This window comes from Amblyomma americanum, chromosome 1 (genome assembly GCF_052857255.1).
Source record: "Amblyomma americanum isolate KBUSLIRL-KWMA chromosome 1, ASM5285725v1, whole genome shotgun sequence".
NCBI classification, from domain to species: Eukaryota; Metazoa; Arthropoda; class Arachnida; order Ixodida; family Ixodidae; genus Amblyomma; species Amblyomma americanum.
In genome coordinates this window covers 162,815,088-162,837,338 of record NC_135497.1, presented here as the reverse complement: position 1 = coordinate 162,837,338, position 22,251 = coordinate 162,815,088, and the positions used below count along the sequence as shown (strand labels likewise).

At 43.1% G+C, this 22,251-nt stretch overlaps 1 protein-coding gene across 2 annotated transcripts; it reads left to right on the top strand.

Annotated features, from left to right (window-relative positions):
* Positions 1–1,143: 1,143 nt before the first annotated feature.
* Positions 1,144–21,969, top strand: Ctr1A (Copper transporter 1A). 2 transcript variants are annotated; one of them, XM_077647569.1, is made up of 5 exons: positions 1,144–1,247; positions 7,109–7,365; positions 10,357–10,420; positions 11,464–11,632; positions 18,990–21,969. In XM_077647569.1, the coding sequence occupies exons 2-5, from the start codon at positions 7,117–7,119 to the stop codon at positions 19,189–19,191; spliced, it is 684 nt and encodes a 227-aa protein (XP_077503695.1). In that variant the 5' UTR covers positions 1,144–1,247; positions 7,109–7,116; the 3' UTR covers positions 19,192–21,969. The 2 variants fall into 2 exon arrangements, with proteins under 2 accessions (XP_077503695.1, XP_077503696.1); XM_077647570.1 differs by lacking the exon at positions 1,144–1,247 and adding an exon at positions 2,928–3,071.
* Positions 21,970–22,251: the final 282 nt, after the last annotated feature.

The following is a 22,251-nucleotide window of genomic DNA, read 5'->3' as shown; positions in this document are numbered from 1 at the left end:
ACATACTCATTGGCTAAGTGAAAGCGTGAAATTTCGGCCAGGACACACTACGACGACGCCATAATTTACCTCGAGGAAAGTCCCTCGCACAGCTAACGTCGGCAGTGCTTTATAAGTGAGCGATCGACTGGCACCGTTTCTCATCTGTGGGCGTCTGATTAAATAAATAAATAATTGGTTTTTGGGGAAAGGAAATGGCGCAGTATCTGTCTCATATATCGTTGGACACCTGAACCGCGCCGTAAGGGAAGGGGCAAAGGACGGAGTGAAAGAATAAAGGAGGAAAGAGATGCCGTAGTGGAGGTCTCCGGAATAATTTCGACCACCTGGGGATCTTTAACGTGCACTGTCATCGCACAGCACACGGGCGCCTTAGCGTTTTGTCTCCATAAAAACGCAGCCGCCGCGGTCGGGTTCGAACCCGGGAACTCCGGATCAGTAGCCGAGCGCACTAAATTCATTTTTTGCCTGCACGCTGTGCCAGCACGCGCTCCAAAATCATGCAGAAGTTTTCAAGTGTGCCCCTAATTAAGAAAATTAAGTTTCAGCCATCAAATAATCGCCGCTTTCGTATATGCTTTATGCGTGAGCACAGTCGGACGTAGCTGAGTATCGTGAGTGCATACAGCGAAAAAACTTGCAGATAGATCGATCGCTTCTCTCCCATGCACTGGATTGAAGTGAATAGCTGCACAACACCCAACAAAAACTGCCTTCTTGTATTTTCAAGGATCCCTTGTCCTTGCGTGCTTCAGTGATGCGCACGTGTTGGTCAATAGTGAAGTTAAGAATGATTGGTTTGCCTGAAATTCGCATTGCCCCAGCTAAGTGGAACACCAAAACCTTCTGCGAGAAATGGGTGTTTCGTGCGCGTGGGCTGGGAAATGGCATTCGTCTTGAACCCATGTGATATTACATGCGTTTACTGTGTCAACTGACGACAGAACTAGCCTGGCATCCGCCTCGCGTTCGAAACGTGAAACGTGGCAGTTTAAATTAGGCGCTGGTGCGAAAACCAAAAAGCAAAAAATACGCTCTTCCGTTGATTGCTACGGCAAGCTTCGACCTAACGCCGAAGTCAGCGATAGGGCGGCAATAGTCACGTGACCTTTTTCTCTTCACTGTTCTTCTTTCTCGTCACGAGCGATCCCGAGCCTCTCCCGCCGGCTCGATCACACTGCTTACTGCCGTGCTACGTGCTGATCGTGAAGAAGTCCGCGTCACCGCTTGATGCTCTTCATCGCGGGGTTCGTACAGCTATTTTGGTCTTTAGGTTCCATTACATGAGTGTTCACCAACATGAAAATGATCCTGGGGGTGCATATGCCGCTGCTGTTAATTGCGTCGTGGATTATTATAGCTGTTAACTGTAGCAGATGGAAGCGAAAGAGAAGAAGCTGTTTCTGTGTTCCTCGTGAGGACGAAAACTTTGGTAACATTTTTTTACAATATTATTTTTTTTACAATTATCATAACCTTTTAACAACTCGGCTACAAATCCCAGTGTCGATCTCCTGCGTGCGTTATGCATTACCCATTTAATTCCGCTGTTTCTTTTTGTTTACTGTTTTCTTCCTCAGCATTCATTTTATTTTCGACCATGAAAAGATTTATCTGAAAAACTCTCTGTGCTCCCCAAATCTTGGCCGACCCCCCTGTGTGGGCATGTGCCATAATTGAGTGAGGGTAACAACAACAACAACTTCGCAAAAGGAAGATGTGGCTGCATAGATTTAGAACGAGCGGCTTTGCGTGCTAATGACGCATGCACGTCTGTGAGCAATACTTTTGCATCGGAACCTGTGCAAGAACTGCACATCAACAGTTATTTTTCTGGTTTAAAATTTTAATATTGGCGCTGTTTTTAGTCTTGTACATATATCCGTTTAGAGTGTATATATTCAGAATCGATAGTGTAGATTAAACCGTGGGAGAGTATTTGTACAGCATTCATGCAGCGTTCAAAATCAATTTTTTTTCCAGTTAAATTCGTGCTTTTCTATCGGTCCAGCCGCACGTGCCATTATTATATTCGTTAACAATAAGGGGACGAATCTGCTGAATACATTTTATTCAGTTACACCTTGACTAGCCCATGCATAAGCTATATAGTCAGTTAAAACGGCATAAGTCACAAAAATATATAATGATCAGTTTTTTTTCACAAGCCTCTGAGCTCTGTCACTTAATTCTTCTCATCATAAACAATTAAAATTGCGTAAAAGTGAAAATAAATACCTTTTGCGTGGAAAAAGTTGGCAAGACAGTCGACAACAAATGGAATTAATACGATTTATGTAATGTTCCGCATCAATTCACGGACTTTATTTTTAGATTTGCAGTGGCACTGCCGACAGTCGTTTAGCGCGTGTTCTTGGACCGTGGCAGCTTTACCTTACAGATAAACCGCGTTTATGTATAATTTTTCTTTAAAATGAAGCGCACAAATGTCCGTGCTCACTTAAAAAGGGTTATAGTGAACTGCGAGACATCAACAGCTCCAACCAGTTTCAGTTTCAGAAGTTTCAGTTCTAGGCTCGCGTCGATCGTCTGCTAGCAAAAATAGCTCTGTGCTTCTCTGTCTAACGACGGCACTTTGAAACGGCCACCATATTGCCCAAGTTGCTGGGGTGCAAAAACAACAAAGTTTAATTGTATGTTTAGCTAACAGGTTATCCTCTAGTTTAGCACACATAGCCGGAGGCTGCAGTTCACTGCGTTTTTTCCGCAACGAAGGGGGACAGAGGAGTGCCAAGAGGGAAACGTAGGGAACCTTCATGTGCTTTTTGTAGTGAAATGGCTTTTGTGGCGCCACCTACAACCGGTTTAGAGAACAACGGGGTCCACGACTATCTTTAATGACCTTGGCAGCCTAAGGATGTCGCTGTTGTAGGACACGTAGGTACGTAGTACATACCAGTACATACGGTTATCTGTGGACGTAGTGTGCGACACCGGTCGACGCGCAGCGCGTGGCGTGCTTTGCTTTCGTATATTGCTGTGCATTGTACTTACTTGCTGCGTACGCTTGCTAACCCCGCCGGGAGGAATTTAGAGTGAACTCCTTTAAGGTGAGTCCTCTGGCTACTTGTTATTTCTCCTGCTTTGTTTTTCAGCGTTCATAGAATGCTTACCGCGCAGCACCTACCGTCGAATCGAGGTTAACGTGTCTTAAATACTTCCGCATTATCATTTACGAATTTATTCATACAGAAATTGTTGACACTGCGGTGCCTTACTATCATTATAGAGCTGAAAATGGTTTTTAGGAGAGATTGTAAGTGAAGAAAATATAACAGGTTTGATCGCCGACCTTTTAGCGTGGGAGGACCGACCGGCTTTGCTGGTCCATGCAGGTTCCATCAACATATGTTCCGTTGTTGTTCTGAACCTGAATGTTCCCAAGGTAATCAGACTTGGAAATAAAGCTGCAGTCAGTAGCAGTCGTTAAAAAAGCGATTATTATGTGTGCCATTTATAAGCAACTTTGTTATCTGTGACCTTCGTGACGCTTGGAGGCGTTTGTGCGTGTGTGTGTGTGTGGGGTCGCATGTGTGGCTGCGCTTGTGAAGACTGTATTAACTTAACAGGTTGTTGGAAAAAGAATGCCGCGAATATCCAAGCGCTGAATTATTAGTTGTGCATTATCTGTTACAACAGGCGTGTCAGACAAGCTATCTCATCTGCCTTATAAGTTGAAACATTGAGAGAGGTTTGGATCTGTTTTGTGTATTTCTCAGGCGTAGATCGGGCGGCATTTCGCACATGTGCATTTTTTTTGTTGTTTTTGCGTCGCCGTGATATGTACCGCTTTACGGCGTAGGATATGAAATTGTGGGCAAAAATAAGCTCGCGACACCTGCCTGCGGTAACACACAAGCGGCACATTGATATGAGCCAAAAAGAACTATCTGAGTTCGGTCTGCCGCTGTACGGTAGCTGTAGGAAGCTGTGGTTTAAGTCCAGATTTCATTTCGATGTAGCAACGGTATCAGATCTGGAAATCGGTTGCAGCCGTGCTGCGATGTACTCTGTGATCCACTCTTTTTGCATTGGATCATTTAATATGCCGTAATTGTTCCTCCCTTCCGTTCTTGCTATTGTAAAATTAACCATTAGAATTACACACTTACCTTTATTTTTTCTTCCTTGCCCACATGAAAGACAGACTAAACAAGCCATAGCCGTACTGGTATGCAGTCATGCTTTGGAGATCCTGTTCCCGCTGAGCGGGGAAAATCCGGCACATTTCACAGCGTTGAGGAAATGTTGCTCTATGTGAGCAATCATAGTAACCAGTGTACTTATGCAAGGATTGGGTGCTGTGGGCAGCTCGATGCGAATGGTAAAGAAGGTTTAGCTTCTTCCACAGACTATACAGATATTGTGTAATAATTTATTTCATGGCACTGTCATTTCTTTTTGATGGCTTGTAGAGGATTAACAGTAGGAGTGGAAGTTAACCGCTAGCTTGAAAGACCAATTAACATATCTGGAATGGCCATTAGAATGAACTGTCACTTAACTGGAAAATGTGAGGAAAAGAAATTGGCAGCACGGGGCAGATTTATTTTTGAGCACATTTTATTGCTAGGATATGTTTATTTTGCTTGAAGGAATCTAGAGTAAATTGTGTCTTGTTCTCAAAGTAAAGTGCGCCAAATTATTGGTGAAAGACAACTGATTGTACGGCTATTATTTAAGTTAGAGAGAATACTCTGATTTGGAATTGCAGTAGTTATGCTGATCAGCGGCTGACACGAAAGATGCGGGTTTGATCCTGGCCGCGGTGGCCACATTTCGATGAAGGTGAAATGTTAGAGGCCTGTTTTCTGTGCAATGCCTGTGCACGTTAAAGAACACCAGGTGATCAAAATTATCTGGAGCCCTCCACTATGGCATCCCTCATAGCCAGAGTCAGTTTGGGACTTTAAACCGCATAAAACCTAAACCTTGGAATTACGTACAAACAATCCTACAAACCTGATCTATGGCCCATTGTTTTGTGAAATGTTGGTCAGTTATTGCTGCAAATGTGTCTGATATATACCTGGAATAATAGGATAAAACTAAAAAAGGCAGTTGGTAGCGAGGCATTCTGTATTACTGTGCTGACCAGTCACAATAGTAAGCCAAGCCAGCTTTTTGATATTTGGCTATATGAAAGAAAAGCCGGAGGCATCACAATTTTTGAGCTTATAATTTTTTCTGATGGTTAGCTTGTTATAGTAACAGAAAAGCTTTAACAGTGGTCTACTTTTTGTCACAGAGCAATTCAGTGTGATGGTCACTGCAGACTTAAATTGTATCCAACTCTATGCTGTATATGTTACGGTTCACTACAATGGTATATGCATTCATGCTTTTGGGACATATATGTTATGTACTGTTGGAGTCACATCAGCACAGCTTTTATTAAAGCTTCAGAAATTTCTCTATTTACTTCATCAATATGGAACCACTATTCGCGCTTTTCAGTGCCTGTAGAGCGCGGCGCGACAGCATCGCCATCATGGAGAACAGGACAGTGATGGAGGTGCCATGGAAGTGCGCGTTTATGAAGAAACATGCAGTTCCTGGCCCTCTTGCATCTGTCGGAGCGATTCTTTCGCTCGCTGAAGAAACGCAGAGGTGCATTGTAGAGAATGAGACTCCTTTTTAATGCTCACCATGTGATCCACTAACCGCATGAAACCGCACAACCCAAAGGGGGGCAGGGACGAAGTAAACACTTTCCATGCACCTCTTTTCGGTCCTCTATTGCATTACTTTGCGCTGCAAGTTTTTAACATGTGTGGCTAACTAATTGGCTTCAATGTATTATAATTTCCGGTATACAGTCTGTTGGCCGTACATATTTAGAAGCTGAAATTTTGCGCTTTGCACATTAACAATAGGCGTAAACAGTACAGTATCTTTCAGTATCGCTGAATATGGCATGAAATTCCCTATGCTTATTCTATCACAAGGTTGATACTTCCACTGCGTGCATATACATTTTTATGTGCTGGTCCTGCAGGCTTTATGTATCGGGCGCGGGCAATCTAGTGGACAAAATTTTTTCCAGAAAAAGTGAGCACTGCTGACTATACATCAGGTGCAGACTACATTGTAAATTACACTAATTAGCCACGTCCGACACTAAAACATGATAACAAACGTAAAATGCATAATGTTTCGTAAAACATTACACAGGGGTGTGCTACTTTTAAATGTTTCATGAGCACCACAGTCAAAGCATCTTCAATTCTTCACATTCAAACCACACATTTAAAACGCACATATTCAAGCTCCCTAGCTGGTTTGTGCTTTTTTTTATTGCATTCTGATGGCATGTCGTGTGAGTGCACGGTAATCTGTATCGATGATACTGTGCCGGCCTTCAGCCGTCGTAGCATAGGATTCAGATCCTTAATTGAATGAATGCTAAATCTTGTCATAAAACTCTGGACCGAGAAATGTTGTAACCAGTCACACTGTGACTACTAGCTCACCGAGGTAACACTGGAGGAAATCTTTGTAGACGCGATCATTGCATACGAGTCAGTCACTTTAGTCCCGATCCACAGCTCCAGGCTCCGAAGGGCTTTCAGTTTTTTGTACTTTGGAGAACTGTGCAGGCCCATTTCATTCACCACACACTGCACGATTTATGCTTTGGGGACACTACACATATGATTGCTTTTCACTTTATGCGTCGGCACATCCATTTTGCGAAGGGTACCTGCTTGCTCTGTGAGCACTGATCGCAGGTTGACCGCTTCAGAAAAAAACAGTTTTGGAGTGCCGCTGTTGCTGAAAATGCGATATTTTTGTTACCAATCTTTTGACACACAACTAAAGCTTGATAATATCATTTTAGCACTTCCTTGTATGCCTGCTTTCTATGTTTGGTTGCTTTTGCGAAGCAAAACATAAAAAATAAGAGGGCAGCTTGTGTTGTGTCTTTGGTGAACTATATTATTATTAGTGTCTATTGAATTTTTAGCCTTTTTCACTGACATTGATCTGCACACTGGAAGGGTTTTTACTTAAGGTCTGAAAAATGGTTTTGTGGTGCTATGGAGATGGCACAGGACCGTAAAAAGCCTTCCCGGATTCCATGCAGGCAGAATAATGAGCCACGGCAGTGACCATAGTGGACATCACGTCCACGGCGGACATGGTGAACATGGTGCCTTGCCGCTAAACATGACTACTCCAAGCCCACACTCATCGACACCGTTGCAGACAGTCATTACGGCAGCCCTAGCTGCAGTCACAATGAGCACTCCTGTGCATCATTCATCACACGGTTCTTCCTCTCAGCATGATCATCACATGGACGGCTCCTCGCATGGCAGCATGGACATGCATATGGCAATGGTAAGACCCAAGGACTCGAGGTGGGCTCCCACAGCAACCTTCAGAACCAAAATTTGGTTATATTGTCACACCTGACTACTGGTAAATAGATCACATCAAGACATTTCTTTTAGGTGCTTCTTTACCATTCTGAGCCAGTGTTACTAAGCAAATCACAGTTTGAGAGTGCATGGATATTGCAGTAAATCTTGCTGCGTGGATGGTGTTGTGGTTTGTATTGAGGCAGTGGTTGGTTATGCTTTTGTAAGAGACTGAAATATGGAGCAGGACATTTTGACTGAGTGTCTTAATTATTACAATATACTGCTTTCAGAAGAAGCTGCAGAAATTGCAAATGATGAAGTAGTGTAAGTTTGCTTCTTTGCAGATCTATAAACACATGGCTACATTTAATTGCTTCTAGGAAGTCGGTGAACCACATTGTGGAAAAGAAAATACCAACCTCTGTCATTTACACAAGCCCTCTTAGGTGTGGTAATTGCTCTCTCCTCTGGAAAACATCATAAGAACCCAGTAATCAGTTCTCTCCTGTACTTCTGTATGTCTCCACATTCATCTAAACTGAAAATTATGGTATGCTGGGCACCAGGCAACCACAGCGTAGCTGGCAGGGAAGCAGCTGATGGACTCGCTGTGTCAGCTGCTCTTCTGAGCTCTATTGGTATTGATAAGATACCATATCAGGACCTTAGTTTAAACAATAGGAGCACAATCTGCAGACAATGGCTAGATTGATGGAACACACAAGCATAGAACGCTCACCACCTAAAGCCAAATATAGGGAGGTATGCCACCAAAAAACAATATAGATTCAAAGTAGCTATGTGCAGGCTTAGTATATAGGACATCCATGCACAACACGTCTTCTAAAGGATATGCTGGCACTACATTGTACGAGGTGTGGTGGCCAGCTCTCTGTTATCCGCATCTTGATCATGTGCCTGAGAGTAGAGGTAAAAAGATGGCGCATTTTGGAAGGATGCGTAAATAAAATAGCACCACCCTTTTTTCACAGGAGATGATCGAGTGTTTCCTCCCAATACAGGTGTCTCAATTTTTAACATATGCAGGCCTCCTACATGGGATTTCATATTGTCACTGAACTCAGTCTCTTCGTAATTGTGGACAAGATGGATGAAGTGGCTATTCAAGCAGTCAGGGGCTTCATGGTTCTTGCTTAGACTAGGACTGTCAGTGAAGTTGCCTGACCCACTATTTAATCATTCTTTAGGTCATATAAAATACACCGTGAATCATGTACATACTACTCATAACTTCCAGGCCCTATACTCCTTTGTTGGTCTTATTGCACCTGTAGAGAATCCAAATGCTCAGCATAAGGGGTAGACTTGAATCTAGCATTCATCATGTGTTTGGCCGGAGGTATCCTTGCACCGTAAAAATCATCATCAGGTAGGCTATGACTAAGGAAGCTTGTGACAGAAATTGTATCTGCGGTTCGACAAAGCAGTACTATTGCCTGAAAACATTTTGCATCAAGAACATTTCGACATCGCGTTTTATTTTTGTTACTGTGCAAGTAACTAGGTTCCAATAACTGTTATGTTAGCTGACATCTTTAGATGAGCCTTTATAAATTTGAAGCTGTGAGGATAACTACAGCAGTTGGGCAGATGTGCTTTGCTATCATATTGCATAGTCATAAGAGATATACAGCAACACACATGCTTTTATATTTGAGCCAAGAAATGAAACTGACCCGACGGCAGCACATGTGCACATACCGCAAAATTTTCTTGAACCTTGGAGGCCTGTACAACAACTGCACTCAACTTCATGAAAGGCATCTGCCTGTCCAGTGAGAATGAACAAGAAGCCCATTCTGGTTGTGTATCATGCTTAGATTGGCAGTTGTTGTCTCACTTGCTTACTGCTACAATCACCATTTTGTTGACTGCAAAGACTGATTAAGACCGATCACATTTGGACTCAGCTGTTATGGGTTAAAGTGTGGAGAGATCATGCTACCCCCTGCAGTGCCATCATGGTACTGCCAAGAGGCTTGCTCAAAAAGAAACAAAATCAAAAGATTCGCTGCTTCAACAACGATTGGAATATCTTTAAAGAGGCTATTTTTCATACTTCTGAGCACCTTGATCTCAAAATACTGTAGAAATGCTCTCTAAAAGTCATCATGGTACTGGTTAGAACCACGTGATTGGAAAAGATTGTTGTTGTCAGATTAGTGTGCACAACTAGTATGCATTTTATCCGCAGAGTGGCGACATGCTATTAAGAGACATCATAATGGCTGCAACCACAGTTAGCAAAAATTTAGAAAGGGTGGGAGTGTGGTTGCCACTTTTACTTTAGTCACTGTTCATTATATAAAATCTGTGGTTATGGGAGTGCAAAAGCTCACACCTATTTGTGCTGACATGTTTGGGAGGATTCTTACCAGCTTGAAAGGAACAATGTACATTGACTAGGTGCTAGCCTGGAATGCTGCAGCAGTGCATTTCACTGTCTGCTGTCAAGAATGTTTTCATCAAAGTGGGCTTGTTCTCAATGAAATAATTACCAAACGAGATTTTGGTTTTGTTACTCTTACCTTTTTTGGGTAGGGTGGGGGGCAGTTTATCAGTCTAGGCTTTTGTGTCGGTCAAAACTGTGCACATGAATGTACCTTGCATAGGCTTGAAGCATGGCACCAAATGTTTTTACAGAATGGAGAAAAGAAAACATAGTTTTTAGAAAAAGTGTGATCGAAAGGCGAAAGAAATTTGTTGCATCGTTATGGTCATGTTTGTTTATTGGGGTCACATCGTGGTTCTGTTGTATTGGTTTTGTGATGGTTATTTTCAAAGTGCTTGCATGCATTGTGAAAGAAGTTTTGAAAATGTAGAGCACAATCGTGAAGCTCTTCACTAGCCACACGTTCACTTCATACCTGTTCTGATGCATATTTTAGTTAATCCCTTGCAGATAACTGTATACATTTATTTGAATCTTTTCTTTCTGTTTATCCAGTACTTCCACACAGGATTCAGTGAGACCATACTCTTCAAAGACTGGGCTGTCTCTTCTGTTGCAGGTACTGACAGCATTAAATAAGTGCAGTATGAAATGTTTAGTACTCTTGCTTGGTTATTTGTTCTCTTAATTAGGCACCATTGACAAGTCTCTTTAGAAATGTTAGCTTCTGTTGCAAGTGTGAGTGAAGCCGCTAGTTGGATGGTCACAAGGAAAAGCTTTGATACATGTGGTTCCTGCAGTCAGGGCATTGTATGATTCCAGTCTACTTTATCAAGTCCTGCAAAGCATAAACATGCTGGCATAATATCAGGCCAGTGTTGCATTGCCTAATGTGCTACACGATGTAACAGACCTTTATAAAGTAGTCGGAAATTAGTTTATTATTATATTTCTTAAGAAAAAAGAAACAATGTAGTAACTTTTGCAGAAGTTTGGAAGTCTTGCAAAGCTTACTTTACAAATGGTCTTCAAAATTTTAAGGCAATGCAAGTTTCGGTAAAGTTACTTATCTGTACAAGGAGGCACATAGCCATGTATCAAAGGCAGTGAATGTTGAAAACACATTTCTTATCAATTTTTAAGCTTGTATGAGTGAACTGGATCGACTTTTGGAACCTATTTTGAGCAGCATCACCATGGTGAAAAAAATGAGGCTCGTAAATCGACCCCTACTGACATGTGTTACTAATGTGCATGTGACTAGCTTGGCAGACAGACATTCGGCTACTGGCAGGTGCAAAGAAGGAAATCCCCCTCTCCACTTGTAAGGGAGAGGTGGGAGACTGCCAGACTAATAATGTTGCTGCAAAATGAATAAAATAAGGGATTACAAATAGAAATGGAATAGAATCAAAATTGGAGTAGAATCAGGATTGGAATAGAATTTTACTGAATTGGAATAGATTGACGAGTGAAAGAAAAATTCTATCCCATTTCCTCTACATTAATCCAATTGACTGCCCCTAAATTTTACTTTTTTTTTTGCAATTCTATTTAAAGACACATCTGAAAGGCTCCAGCTACATGCCATGTTTCTCTTCAGTTGATCCAACTGCCTTTTGTGTGGCCTGAAGGCAGATTAGCTGTCTTTAATGTTTTCAGGTATGGTTGGCTCTGTGGTGGGTGTGTTCTTCATGGCTGCCCTTTATGAGGCTCTCAAGTATTTCCGGGAACACCTCTTCCGACTGCATTTCTCCAGCATGAGCTACTCATCCGTGTCTGTGATGGGCCAGGATGGCCGAACACTCACTGAGGTCCATCAGATTGTCAGGTATGTGAGCTGGCAGCACTAGTTCTTGGTGGGTGGATGCAGTGATGTGATTGCTGTGCCAATGGTGCCAAACTTACTCTGTTACGTGCTTGTACATTATGACAATTTAAGAAGTAGTCTGTGCCAAGAGCCCTGCTTCTTTCAAGAAAAACAGGTGTAGCGTGTAGTACAATAAACATCAGCGTTGCATCTAGCAATGTGACCTTGTCTTGCGTGTCTCTTGAGCGGTGCAACCAGCGAACTTTTCCTAGAATCCTTTGTTCAGCCTTTAGTATGCTGTCAGGCATTACGTTGACCGTGTCCCTTGTCAGGCTGCACCATGAAAAAGAGAGCAGCAGATCAATCCTGCAGCATGCTGGCATCTTACTGTGGTCGAGGGTTGCCAGGTCCTAAGCTGAAAGTGTAGTAGCCAAAAAACCAGCCAACCTGCAGCCAAGGTATCAAAAGCAGCCAAAAATAGCGCCAAGATGCCACAAAATTCTCGCCTGAAGCAGAAACAATGCAAGAGATCTATAATTCTTGTAGAACGCAGGGTAACAGCAGCTGTAACTTGGAAGTATAAGAACATTGCTAATCAAATGAAAAAATATAAAGACCACGGCACAGAAGCATGGAAGTACACGAGGCATTTCTGAAAGAAGATGAAAAGAATGAAAAGTTACCAGAAGAGTTTGTTTTGTCCTTGCCAGAGGAGGAAGACTTAGTGTTCCTGAGCCGCAGCGATAACAATTTTAATTCCCATATGCACAGTCGTGCCTCGTTAATATGTACACTTTGGTTTCTGAGCAAAACTGTCTATAAAGCAAATTGTCTGTAATGAATTTTGAAGAAAAGATATTAAGAAATGATTAATGATCGCTGACACTTTGCTGCATAGGTTACGCTTTTTCGATTTCGCTTTGCAATTCACTCACAGACTCTGCTTTCACCTTCTTACATTTTATTGCTTTTCGTATCATTGCTGTTGCTGCTTGCTTCTTCTGCTTCCTTTCTTTTCTGGACGCAGCTGACTATTTTCTTTGACGTTTCTTCACTGGCTCTTGCTCTGCTCCTTGAAGGAATTGCATCCATCACGTTGTCGGCACCACGTGTTAATCGACCCCTCACCCCACTCCGTGATGACATCACTTCTGTCGCACTTCCGAAGATCTTACAGCTCACTTCACAACCGTACAGAATATTGCACCACATGTTTAGGGTGCAGCACAAATGCAGGCTCCGCGTGCGCGCCGCTCTCGTTTCACCTCTCAGCCTCCATGTGTTGCTTCAGTCTTTCGCAAGATTATGTCACAGCTTTGTTTCTCTCTGTTTCCTTCCTCACCCAACACACAATTAAAGGCCGGCGGGCGTGTTCTTCTCCTGTTTTCCTCCTCCTTGTCTTTTATTTCTCTGCTCTTCAGCTCTCTCTCTTTTCCTCCCTGCACGACACACACTCCCAAGCCTGGTGCTTACATTCTCCTTCCATTTTTTTTCTCCCTCTCCAATGCGCGCCCTCGCATTGGCTGCTTCCCGACCCTCCTTGCTCACCCATTTCTTTACGCTTTTCGTTTTGGCTCCTGTCGTTCTTGCGCTTTCCTCCTATTACATCCATGCATCATGCCTGCACCATGTTTTCTCGCCATGGCCCCTCTAATGCTCTTCGCATTAAAAAGTCTGTGGTTAATATCTGCCTCTGTGCATATGGTGGGCAGTGAACTGGTAATTAAACAAAATCTTGGGAGCTCGGAGTGCGTTATCCTGGTCACCATTACTTTAGGAATAATGTGGTGCAGTTTGAAATGCCTAGTGTTCAATGGGACTTGTGATGGCGTATCATGGTGTGGTTATGTATCTCCTATTACGACTGCTCACATACCACGAACTGCTAGAAAATATCTGTACTAAGTCGGCGGACAGCTTTCAATGTAACACAAGCTGCAGAGAGAGCATCCTTAACAAACATTCATGCAATATGACAAATATGATGAATGGTAAGGCGAGTTGACCGGGCACCATGGCACTGGAAAGCATGAAACCACAAACCTGGCATTTGCACTTTTGCACTGCTTTTTGCTGGCGTCCAGCAGTCAAAAGACAAGAAAGGTTATATCTGGCTGGGAAAGTTGGGATTTTGTTCTCATTGCTGACCATATTGGCGTGACAATATCACAAGGACCCCCATAAACTCTGCATTTTCGCTCTGTCCATTGTCCAGACAGCAAATTTTCTTATTAGTGAGGAGAAAATATATTAAAAAGTGTGGTCCCCACAAAGATTGTCCATAATTCGAGTTGCCCATATTAACGGGAGTCATATTAATAGGGGATGACTGCATGGGGCGTGTGTGGCATTGTTTTTTGCATGAAATTTCTTCAGTGCTTTGTAAACAAAGCCTTGCGTTGATGTTCATATTTCTTTTGTAATTTTTTATCTTGTGATCTTTTTTGTTGCTTTTTATTGCAAAAACAGCCTGTTTCCCAAGTGCAGTTCATATGTATTCAAGGTCTAGAAAGCGCATTCTTGATCAAAGGCTTTCAGAGCACATGGTTTGCTTTTGAACTGTATATTGGGCCACTAATGATTTCTTTGAATTTCTTCATCTCTGTAAGATAAAGAGATACATCGTCTTACCTTTCAAAACTTTTTTGGTTTTCAGGGGTGCCAGCACCCTACTAAATGCCTTGGAAAAGAAACCATGTGGCCTGAAAAGTTGTAGTTTCCAACTTCACACAGCTGGGCAATCGGGCTAGCATGTGCCGCCAATCACTAGTCAGTGCACTTTGATCCAGTAGTCCACTGAGGACACAGGGTATATCTGCTAAGTAGCAAGTCACTTCACTAAGGTATAGTGGAAAGGGATAGGACATGTCTTATTGCTGCTTTTTGGGAAACCTACATAGCATCATTGCATAGCGGAGGGAGGAATTTCGGAGTCTCGCCTGGGAGAACAAGTCCGGGGAATATTAAGTGAACACACAAGTGAGAAGTATTTTGTTAGATTTAGGACATGAATATAGGTAAATTTTTGACCACAGGGCAGGCACAACAGAATAATGTTCATATATGGCATTCTGGCATACTCAAGCAAAACTATACTAGAACCATTGCTGAAAAAAGAGGTCCATTATTCGGTCCTGACACTGATTTCAAAAATAGCCAAAAAGTAGCCAAGTAGCCAAGTTCAAATTTTTGTCACCAAGAGGTCCCAAAGTAGCCAGTTTAGTACAAAGTAGCCAAACCTTGCAACCCTGGTGAATAAGTGGCAGCTGTGGCAATGGCTATATGTGCGGATTCAGACCGGAGCACTGCTGGTGTCTGCTTAGACACTGGCACCAGCAAACGGACTGGTGGCAATGCAGCGGGAGTGGTAGAGCTATGCTGTGTGGTGCCCCCGTTAACGGGAAGGGAGAGTGCATTCTGCAAGGTCGCAAGAGTTCTCTCTCTCTGGGCGTGGTAGCAGCTGCAAATGTGCTCATTGCGTGCTGCACCATATCAGCATCCACATACCGCCACGTCTACGTGTAGGAGCACCTGTAAAGTTTCCTTGCGATTCATGGCATAGTTCATGACTGCTTCACGAAAGACCTGTTCAGTCTTTTACGTTATGATAGGTATGCGCTAACCTAGATGTTCGTGATAAGCAACTATACACGCTAAGCGGATACCAAATGCATGAGGTTCAATGGAAACTGAGTCAAGATTTCATGCGACTGTGTCTTAAGCAGAACTAGCGCTTGAGCGAGTACGCCTTGACGAGTTTTTGCTATATGCAGTTGAATTTTAGGTGCATAGGTTGCTACTGGTATGGGGTGCATCTTGCATTGTCAGTGTAAAGAATTTGTGTTGGTGAATATGTGTGTTGTCATGATGACATCTTGCACTTTGCGGTGTTCTCACCCACTTCCAATTCTAATACTCAAGCCACATGGACACATTTAATGCCATTAAGTGCTTACTGCTTTGAGTTTTAATGGCATTCGCGACCTACTGAGTTCGCCGCAACTCATTCTCCCGATGTGAAGGGCGCCATTTTTACCAGCACTCTTGACAGATACTCTTCGCTTGTGTCCTAACATGCGAGTATATGGCTACTTTTTCAACTTGTCAAGCAAGAACAGTGGCATTTCCTGCAAAATAGTTTTTATATTAAATTTTAATGACTTCGCTGAGAAAGTGTGCTCATGAGCACTTTGTATTCAGGTGAAATTTTAGACTGGCTTGCAGGCATTATTGTCATCGTGACTTTTGTATAATGACAATAAATGTGGGCATACAGCACCAACTTTGAAAATAATGAAATTAACAAACTTACGGCCTTAAGCATTTACTGCCATTTGTGTGTGTGGCACAGCTGTAACATGTTTCCAATTCTTGCAATTAATGAGGAAAATTGCAGCATGGCTCAGACTTGACCAATTGTTGCATTACTCATGCAGCTGGTGTTACTCCTGCTACCAGCTAAATTGCTGCTTTTTTTGCGCTTCATGTGCTCATCAATGCCACTGTAGCCCACTTGGTAAAGTAACATGCGCAACATGAGGAGGAAGGTGGCATATGATGGTGGACTTTATACCTTCTTTGAGAGCAGTATTTTTTTTTTTCTATAAGACAAATAAAAGTCTGGCATTGTCTTTGGAAATGCCTGTCCAGAGGTCGCAGTTGGAACAATGGCGGCAATGTCATTTGCTAAGGGAGTAAACTGCAGAAACCTTTTTGGTGCTAGTCGCATACTTTTTTTTCGTCCAGGACATTCTACTTGTTTTGGAACCTCACTGCCACAGATGGCATCACACTTGAAATTATTTTGTGGGCAACAGGTAGGCGCCACTCTAGAATGCAATTTTAAAGCAAAACAGGCTGCCAAATGGTCCCTCTTTGTCAAGTTTAGGCACAGGCAAGGCAATGGTTTAACTGGGAGTAATGCAACGCTTGGTGTGCCACAAAAATCTTAGTAATTAGTTGGCTTGGGCATATAGCACTCAGATGGCAGCAGTGGGCCTCTTCAATTATCCGCCTCTGCCAGGCTGCCAGAGCGCGAAGCCAGGCGCTCGATTTTCTCGGGCTGCTCCGTGCACTTCCGGTGGCTGCCCAGAACGCGTTCATTTTTCCCTGGCTGGGCGGTTTCGGGCTGCCAGCGGGCAGCCACACTCGCCAGGACGATTTTGTGCTGGCAGGGCTCTGGCTACTAGCAGATGACGGAGAGGTGGTATGGTAGCGGGAAGCGCGCGCGGTCATTTTTATGTGGACTAGAAGGACAGCGGTTCTTCATGCGATGTTTTGTGTGATGCAGGTGCTTGTTTCGACTGGACCACGGTGCATATCGTCTGTGTCGCCTGCAATGGCACCTTTTGCGATAGTTCTCACTGTTTATCTGTTTCTTTTGCGTACGTGTGGGTGATCGCAGTTTGATCGTCTCGCCGCCTCGCAAGCACAAATGCTCGTTTCATTTTACGATCGCATATAGTTCTGATTCACATAATATTTCGGCTGTTAATTTCATGCGCCCGGCTGATATTGCGATGGAGTTCGAGGTCTTTCACGAGAGTGACCACAGGTTCCAGCTCCGAGTACACGCTCAGACGCGCGTATATACGCATGTGCTGAACGTGTTTGGCGAGGTGTTAGTTTACCGCGATACCAGAGCTTATGGTCTTCAATGCGTTCTGCGCAATGCAAAGGCGGATATGGTTTGAGAAACACTTGACTGATTGAAACATGTCCTTTATTAAAAGCCTTCACGAGCAAACTGCTCGATGCATCTCTGCGCGCGCATGTATGAGGCCACATAGTTGTCACTTACTGCAGCCGATTTAGCTAGTGCTGATTCTGTCGTCGTCAACTGTTGTATGGCTTAATGCTCGGGCCTTCTGCCACAAATGCTTAAAATATCTGAGAACCGTATGCATAAATCTCCTCACGTTTGGCTCATTATAGAGATAAAAAGAATTTCCCAGCGCGGATTATCATGCATGCACACGCGGTACTTGAGGGGCCGACACGCAAGGCCGGATTGTAGTGCCTTTCATTAGAGTGCCAGTCCTCTGCGGTAAAGCTGTAAAACTGTAGCATTAAAGATACGATACGCTGTTAAATTTGTACAGGACACCTGCTTGTTCTAGATGAACGTTTAATCAGCTGATCGCTTAAATTTTGTCGAGATTATGCGTGCATTACTTGCCGGCAGCAAAAGCCGGCGGCCGACAGAATGCAGTTGAACGGAACGTATCCCATTTCTTTTCTTATTACAGCCCTCAGGAGTTCACGAACGTGGAAATCGCAATGACCACAGCGCAGAGTCAATTACCATGCAGGGTCGATCGTCCGCGGTCATACTGGTCGTACTTACTGCGCAGTAAACAAACACGCGATAATCCGAGAGTACGGCGTGTTGTCTGATGAGCAACGCAAGGGTAGTTTTTCCCTCCGATGTGGTGTCGACTGAAAGACATTAGATAGTGATTGTTGATTGCATGATTTAGAGGATTTCTCGAATCTTACACAGCACACTGTGCACCGAAGGCACACGCTAGCGTTGTCGTCGCCAATGTGTACAGGTGCGAGCACAATCAGCTGTTTGTTCTGCAGTCTGCGACAGCCCTCAATAACTTCAGGTCGTTGTTTTCGATCTCAAGCGGCCTATTTCTGCCGTACGCGTGCGTAGCATCGAGACGCAGCAGGGCGAGAAGCTACGGAGAGCATATGCCCTCCCTCCGTGATCCTCCCTCCGTGATACGTGTAGAGCTTGACGCCGTGATTGCCAGCTGCTGGTTCTGGTGGCCACCAGATCATGTGACCATGATGCCGTTTCCTGTCAGGGGCGAACTTGCTGGCAGCCAGCGGGCTGCCCGAGCCCGGTTAATCGAAGAGGCCCAGTGTTACCACATCAGTGCCTGCAGAGAGCTCTGTAGGGTGGCAGGCAACGCTGCAGGAGCAGCTGGAAAAGTGCTGGCCATAATCTGGTGTCTCCACTGTGTCTGAAATGCTTTGCATTGTGCCTCAGTATTTTATGAATGTGGTATCTGCTTTTTTGCCGCAGGAGCTGCCATGACCTAACATATTGCGTAGGTCGTGCCACTGCTTGCCAAGAGAAAAATCTACTCGTGTGTTATATCATGAAGGGTGCAGTGACAAAAACTTGGGAAGAAAACGCTGAAGAATACTGTGCAATAAATACCAAAATTAAGCTTAAAGCGAGGGAAAGCACATTGCCAATTGCCTTATTGAACTGTAATCTGATATCTTGGGTTTGGTGGTCTCTGATATGAAAGGGGGTTTTAAAGAATGCAGAGCTGTTACACTTTGGTCATTAATTATGTAGCCTGTGCTCATATGCTAATGGTGTTGTTTTCTCACTCTTTTATATCTCCTTTTTCTGCAGGAACAGGATAGTAAGCTGGCCACATTTACTACAGACTTTCCTGCATATGGTTCAGATGGTGGTTAGCTACTTTCTTATGCTGATTTTCATGACATACAATGTCTGGTTGTGCCTGGGTGTTATACTCGGTGCTGGCTTTGGCTACTTTGTCTTTGGCTGGAAGAAAGCTACTGTAGTGGACGTGACAGATCACTGTCACTGACCATTGTATCCTGCTCCTAGCTGTTGGGAAGCCTCATGTAACACACATGATGTGGCCTTGCATTTCATGCACCCTTTCTGTAGCCACTCACGGGGGAAATGCTACAGGCCAATATTTTCCTTTATTTTTGTCTACGAGTTTGGCAAGCCATGACTGACAAGAGTCAACTCTGATATTGGGGCAATTAATAACTTTGCAATTTTGCAAATGATGCTCAGTTTTGTGGCAAAAACCCATGAGAACAAAGGTATCCTTTCTCAATAACTTGCTGGGTTGTGTGACTTGGAATACTGTGCTCCTTTTTTTTTTTTGGTGTTGAATGTCATTACAGCAGGCCTTGATCACAGGAAATACTTCGTTAATGCTTCTCATGTTTATTTTGAGTAGCTGCAGGCTATAGTCTCATTGTAGTTTCTCTCACAGTCAGTTTTTTGTTAGTTTGACTACTGTGTAATGTACACAAGAAAAGTCATCGGCATCATGATGGAATAAATGCAGTGAAACGATGTGTGCTAAAATTTAATGTCGAACTTTTTTGCATGCTATTGCCTGTCATCCTCGATTGTGACGCCGAGTAACCTCTAATCACTGTGCTAGGGGAATGTTTTGACCTGCCTGAATGTTGTTTCACAGATGTTCTACCCATTTGGTGCGGCTATGCGATGCAGCTTGGTCTTTTTTAAAGCTCTTGATAGTCTTTTAGAAATTTGACCGAACTGTTGCACCTTCATCAATGCCGCTTGAGATTTATATCATTCTAGGTGAAGCATTTTCATCTCGACTCCTTTTTGCAACCATAGGAGTGTCCTCAAATTTTGTGTTAAATTTTGTAATGCGTACATACAGTGGCATTTCAAAGGTGATCCATTTTTCCACTGTTTAAGATGGCTTCTCATTTAATGCTCACTTATTGCTGTGAATTCTAGTTTCTTACTTATGATGGCTTTTTGGAAGCTGCTTGTTAAGCCCTTGTGCACAATGACTTAACAGCTTCCTGTTAAATATGAGGTAGTGCTAAAAAAAGTAACATGGTTCCAAGCATTACCGCTCCTTATTAGAATGTTCACCAAATATACGATTCGCTTTGCAAGTTTCAGTGTTTTTACTTGTTGCATATGTTACCTTGTAACTGTTTGTTTGCCTCTGTTGATATTCATTTAGCATTAGTGTTGCTACTCTTTGGATTCCTTGTTTTTGGCTTTAAACTTCTGGACCATGTGGCTGAGCTTACATTATTTGTTTTACCAGACCAGATATTCGTTTTCTGTATAGTTGCTATATTAGGAATACTAGTTGAAGCTTTAGTAGCTTTTTGTGATTTTTATATTGCTCCAAACAACATGAGCATCTGGGTGTATTTTGAGAGCAAGTTCCTTTGAAAGCTTTCATTTACACGTTTAGTTATTTTTCATGACCGTTGCTCACTTTTCATAGGGCTTGTTTCACAATGAAATGCCACAGGGGTGAATTCACGCTTTAGTGTTCAGTTATGACGACCACAAATGGAGCAGCAAGATGTGTTCAGGAAAGATACAATGTTAAAGCACGCAAGTCTCTGCCATGCTGTTTACACCAGGGTTTTGTAATGCTGTGTACTTGCAGTATTTCTCATGCATGCATTGAAGACACTTGGCTGAGGTCACTAGATAGTTGTACTTATTGTAGTGGCAAGCAAAAATGTCAGGTGTGTCTTATGTTTGACCAACTAGCCCCAGCTTCAGATGCTGAGGCCCTTTCAAGTAGATGTTTGTATATATGAAACTGTGATATCACCCATGCCGACCACTGTCTTTTTTTTTTTTGTTCTTCAACATTGGTTATGCATCCCTTTTCATTCGGTGTTGATCCTTTTCAACTTCAATTAGCTTGGCAGCAAGGGGAGGGTGTCAAGCTCTGTGCCAGGATCCATGCTTGGTAGCTGTAGCCAGCAGCTGTGAGCCTTTTGTGCCTGCAAATTTGATGTTTTCAATTGGTTTGCAGTGTAGTCTGTGAATTCATTTTACATATTGCTGTTCTGACCATATGTGAACCCTGAGGTGTTCTGCATTGTAATTTTTGCGCAAGCCAGCTAAGCTCTTACTAGTGACAGGTGTAGTTTGATTGGAACTAGTTGCATATTAAGAATACAAACTATAAGCTTGTTTGAGCCAGCACATCAATCCCTGCTTGTTTCTTCAGCTGGACTGGCAGGCAACTCTAGGCGGCTTCATTCAGCAAAATATGCCAGTTTTAGCACATCCTCAGTACTGTCAAGATCAGTTGAGAATGTGGGGATTGGCAAAGAGGTGCAGACTAAAAGGCTTTTTCTCAATTTCCTTTTACTTGGGAACTGGCTCCATATGTTGTAGTAAGGTAGAAAAGAGATGGAGGGGGTGACGTTTTGTGGTTAATTTTTATCATGATGGAAATATATAGGATTACTTTTTGAGTAGCAACATATATTTATTTTATTCATCTATTTTCCACCTGTACCATTTTTCAGAATGCACACAGGCACACAGCTGTGGTGGTATAATGGCACCATGAGCATATTGTGTCTCCCAAAAGCATTGCTCATCTAATGAGCAAAGCTTTGTTTTAGTACCTGTTCCTCGTTTACACATTGACACGAGTATTGTTCTGGTGGGATGTGGCGTTTGCCATAAGTCTTTTGCTCGTCGTTTATTTGTGAACCTGTTATATACAAATTTAGCGGATCCAGGGTTTTTTTTTGCAGCCATACCAAGGTATCAAATCGATTGGTGAAGGAGATGAATTAAAAGCACATTCTGTTGGCAACTGTTTTCTTTGTCTGCATGTCAAGCAGGCTTGAACCTGTCAAAATGAAACAATTTGTGGTTTTCTTGTTATTACACACTCTTGCATGCAAAAGAAAGGGTCCCAAACTTTTCCAGTGAAAATTTGGGTGTCCTGCTGTTTGTAATGCCAGATTTTTATAGTGATCAAACATGACATACAGCCAGAATATGAAAGTGATCGCAAGATAGAAGAGTTGGCAGGTTGGTACTGGCTCAGCCTGAAGCAGACAGCACTAAAAAACATGGGGTTAGAGGAGAAAGG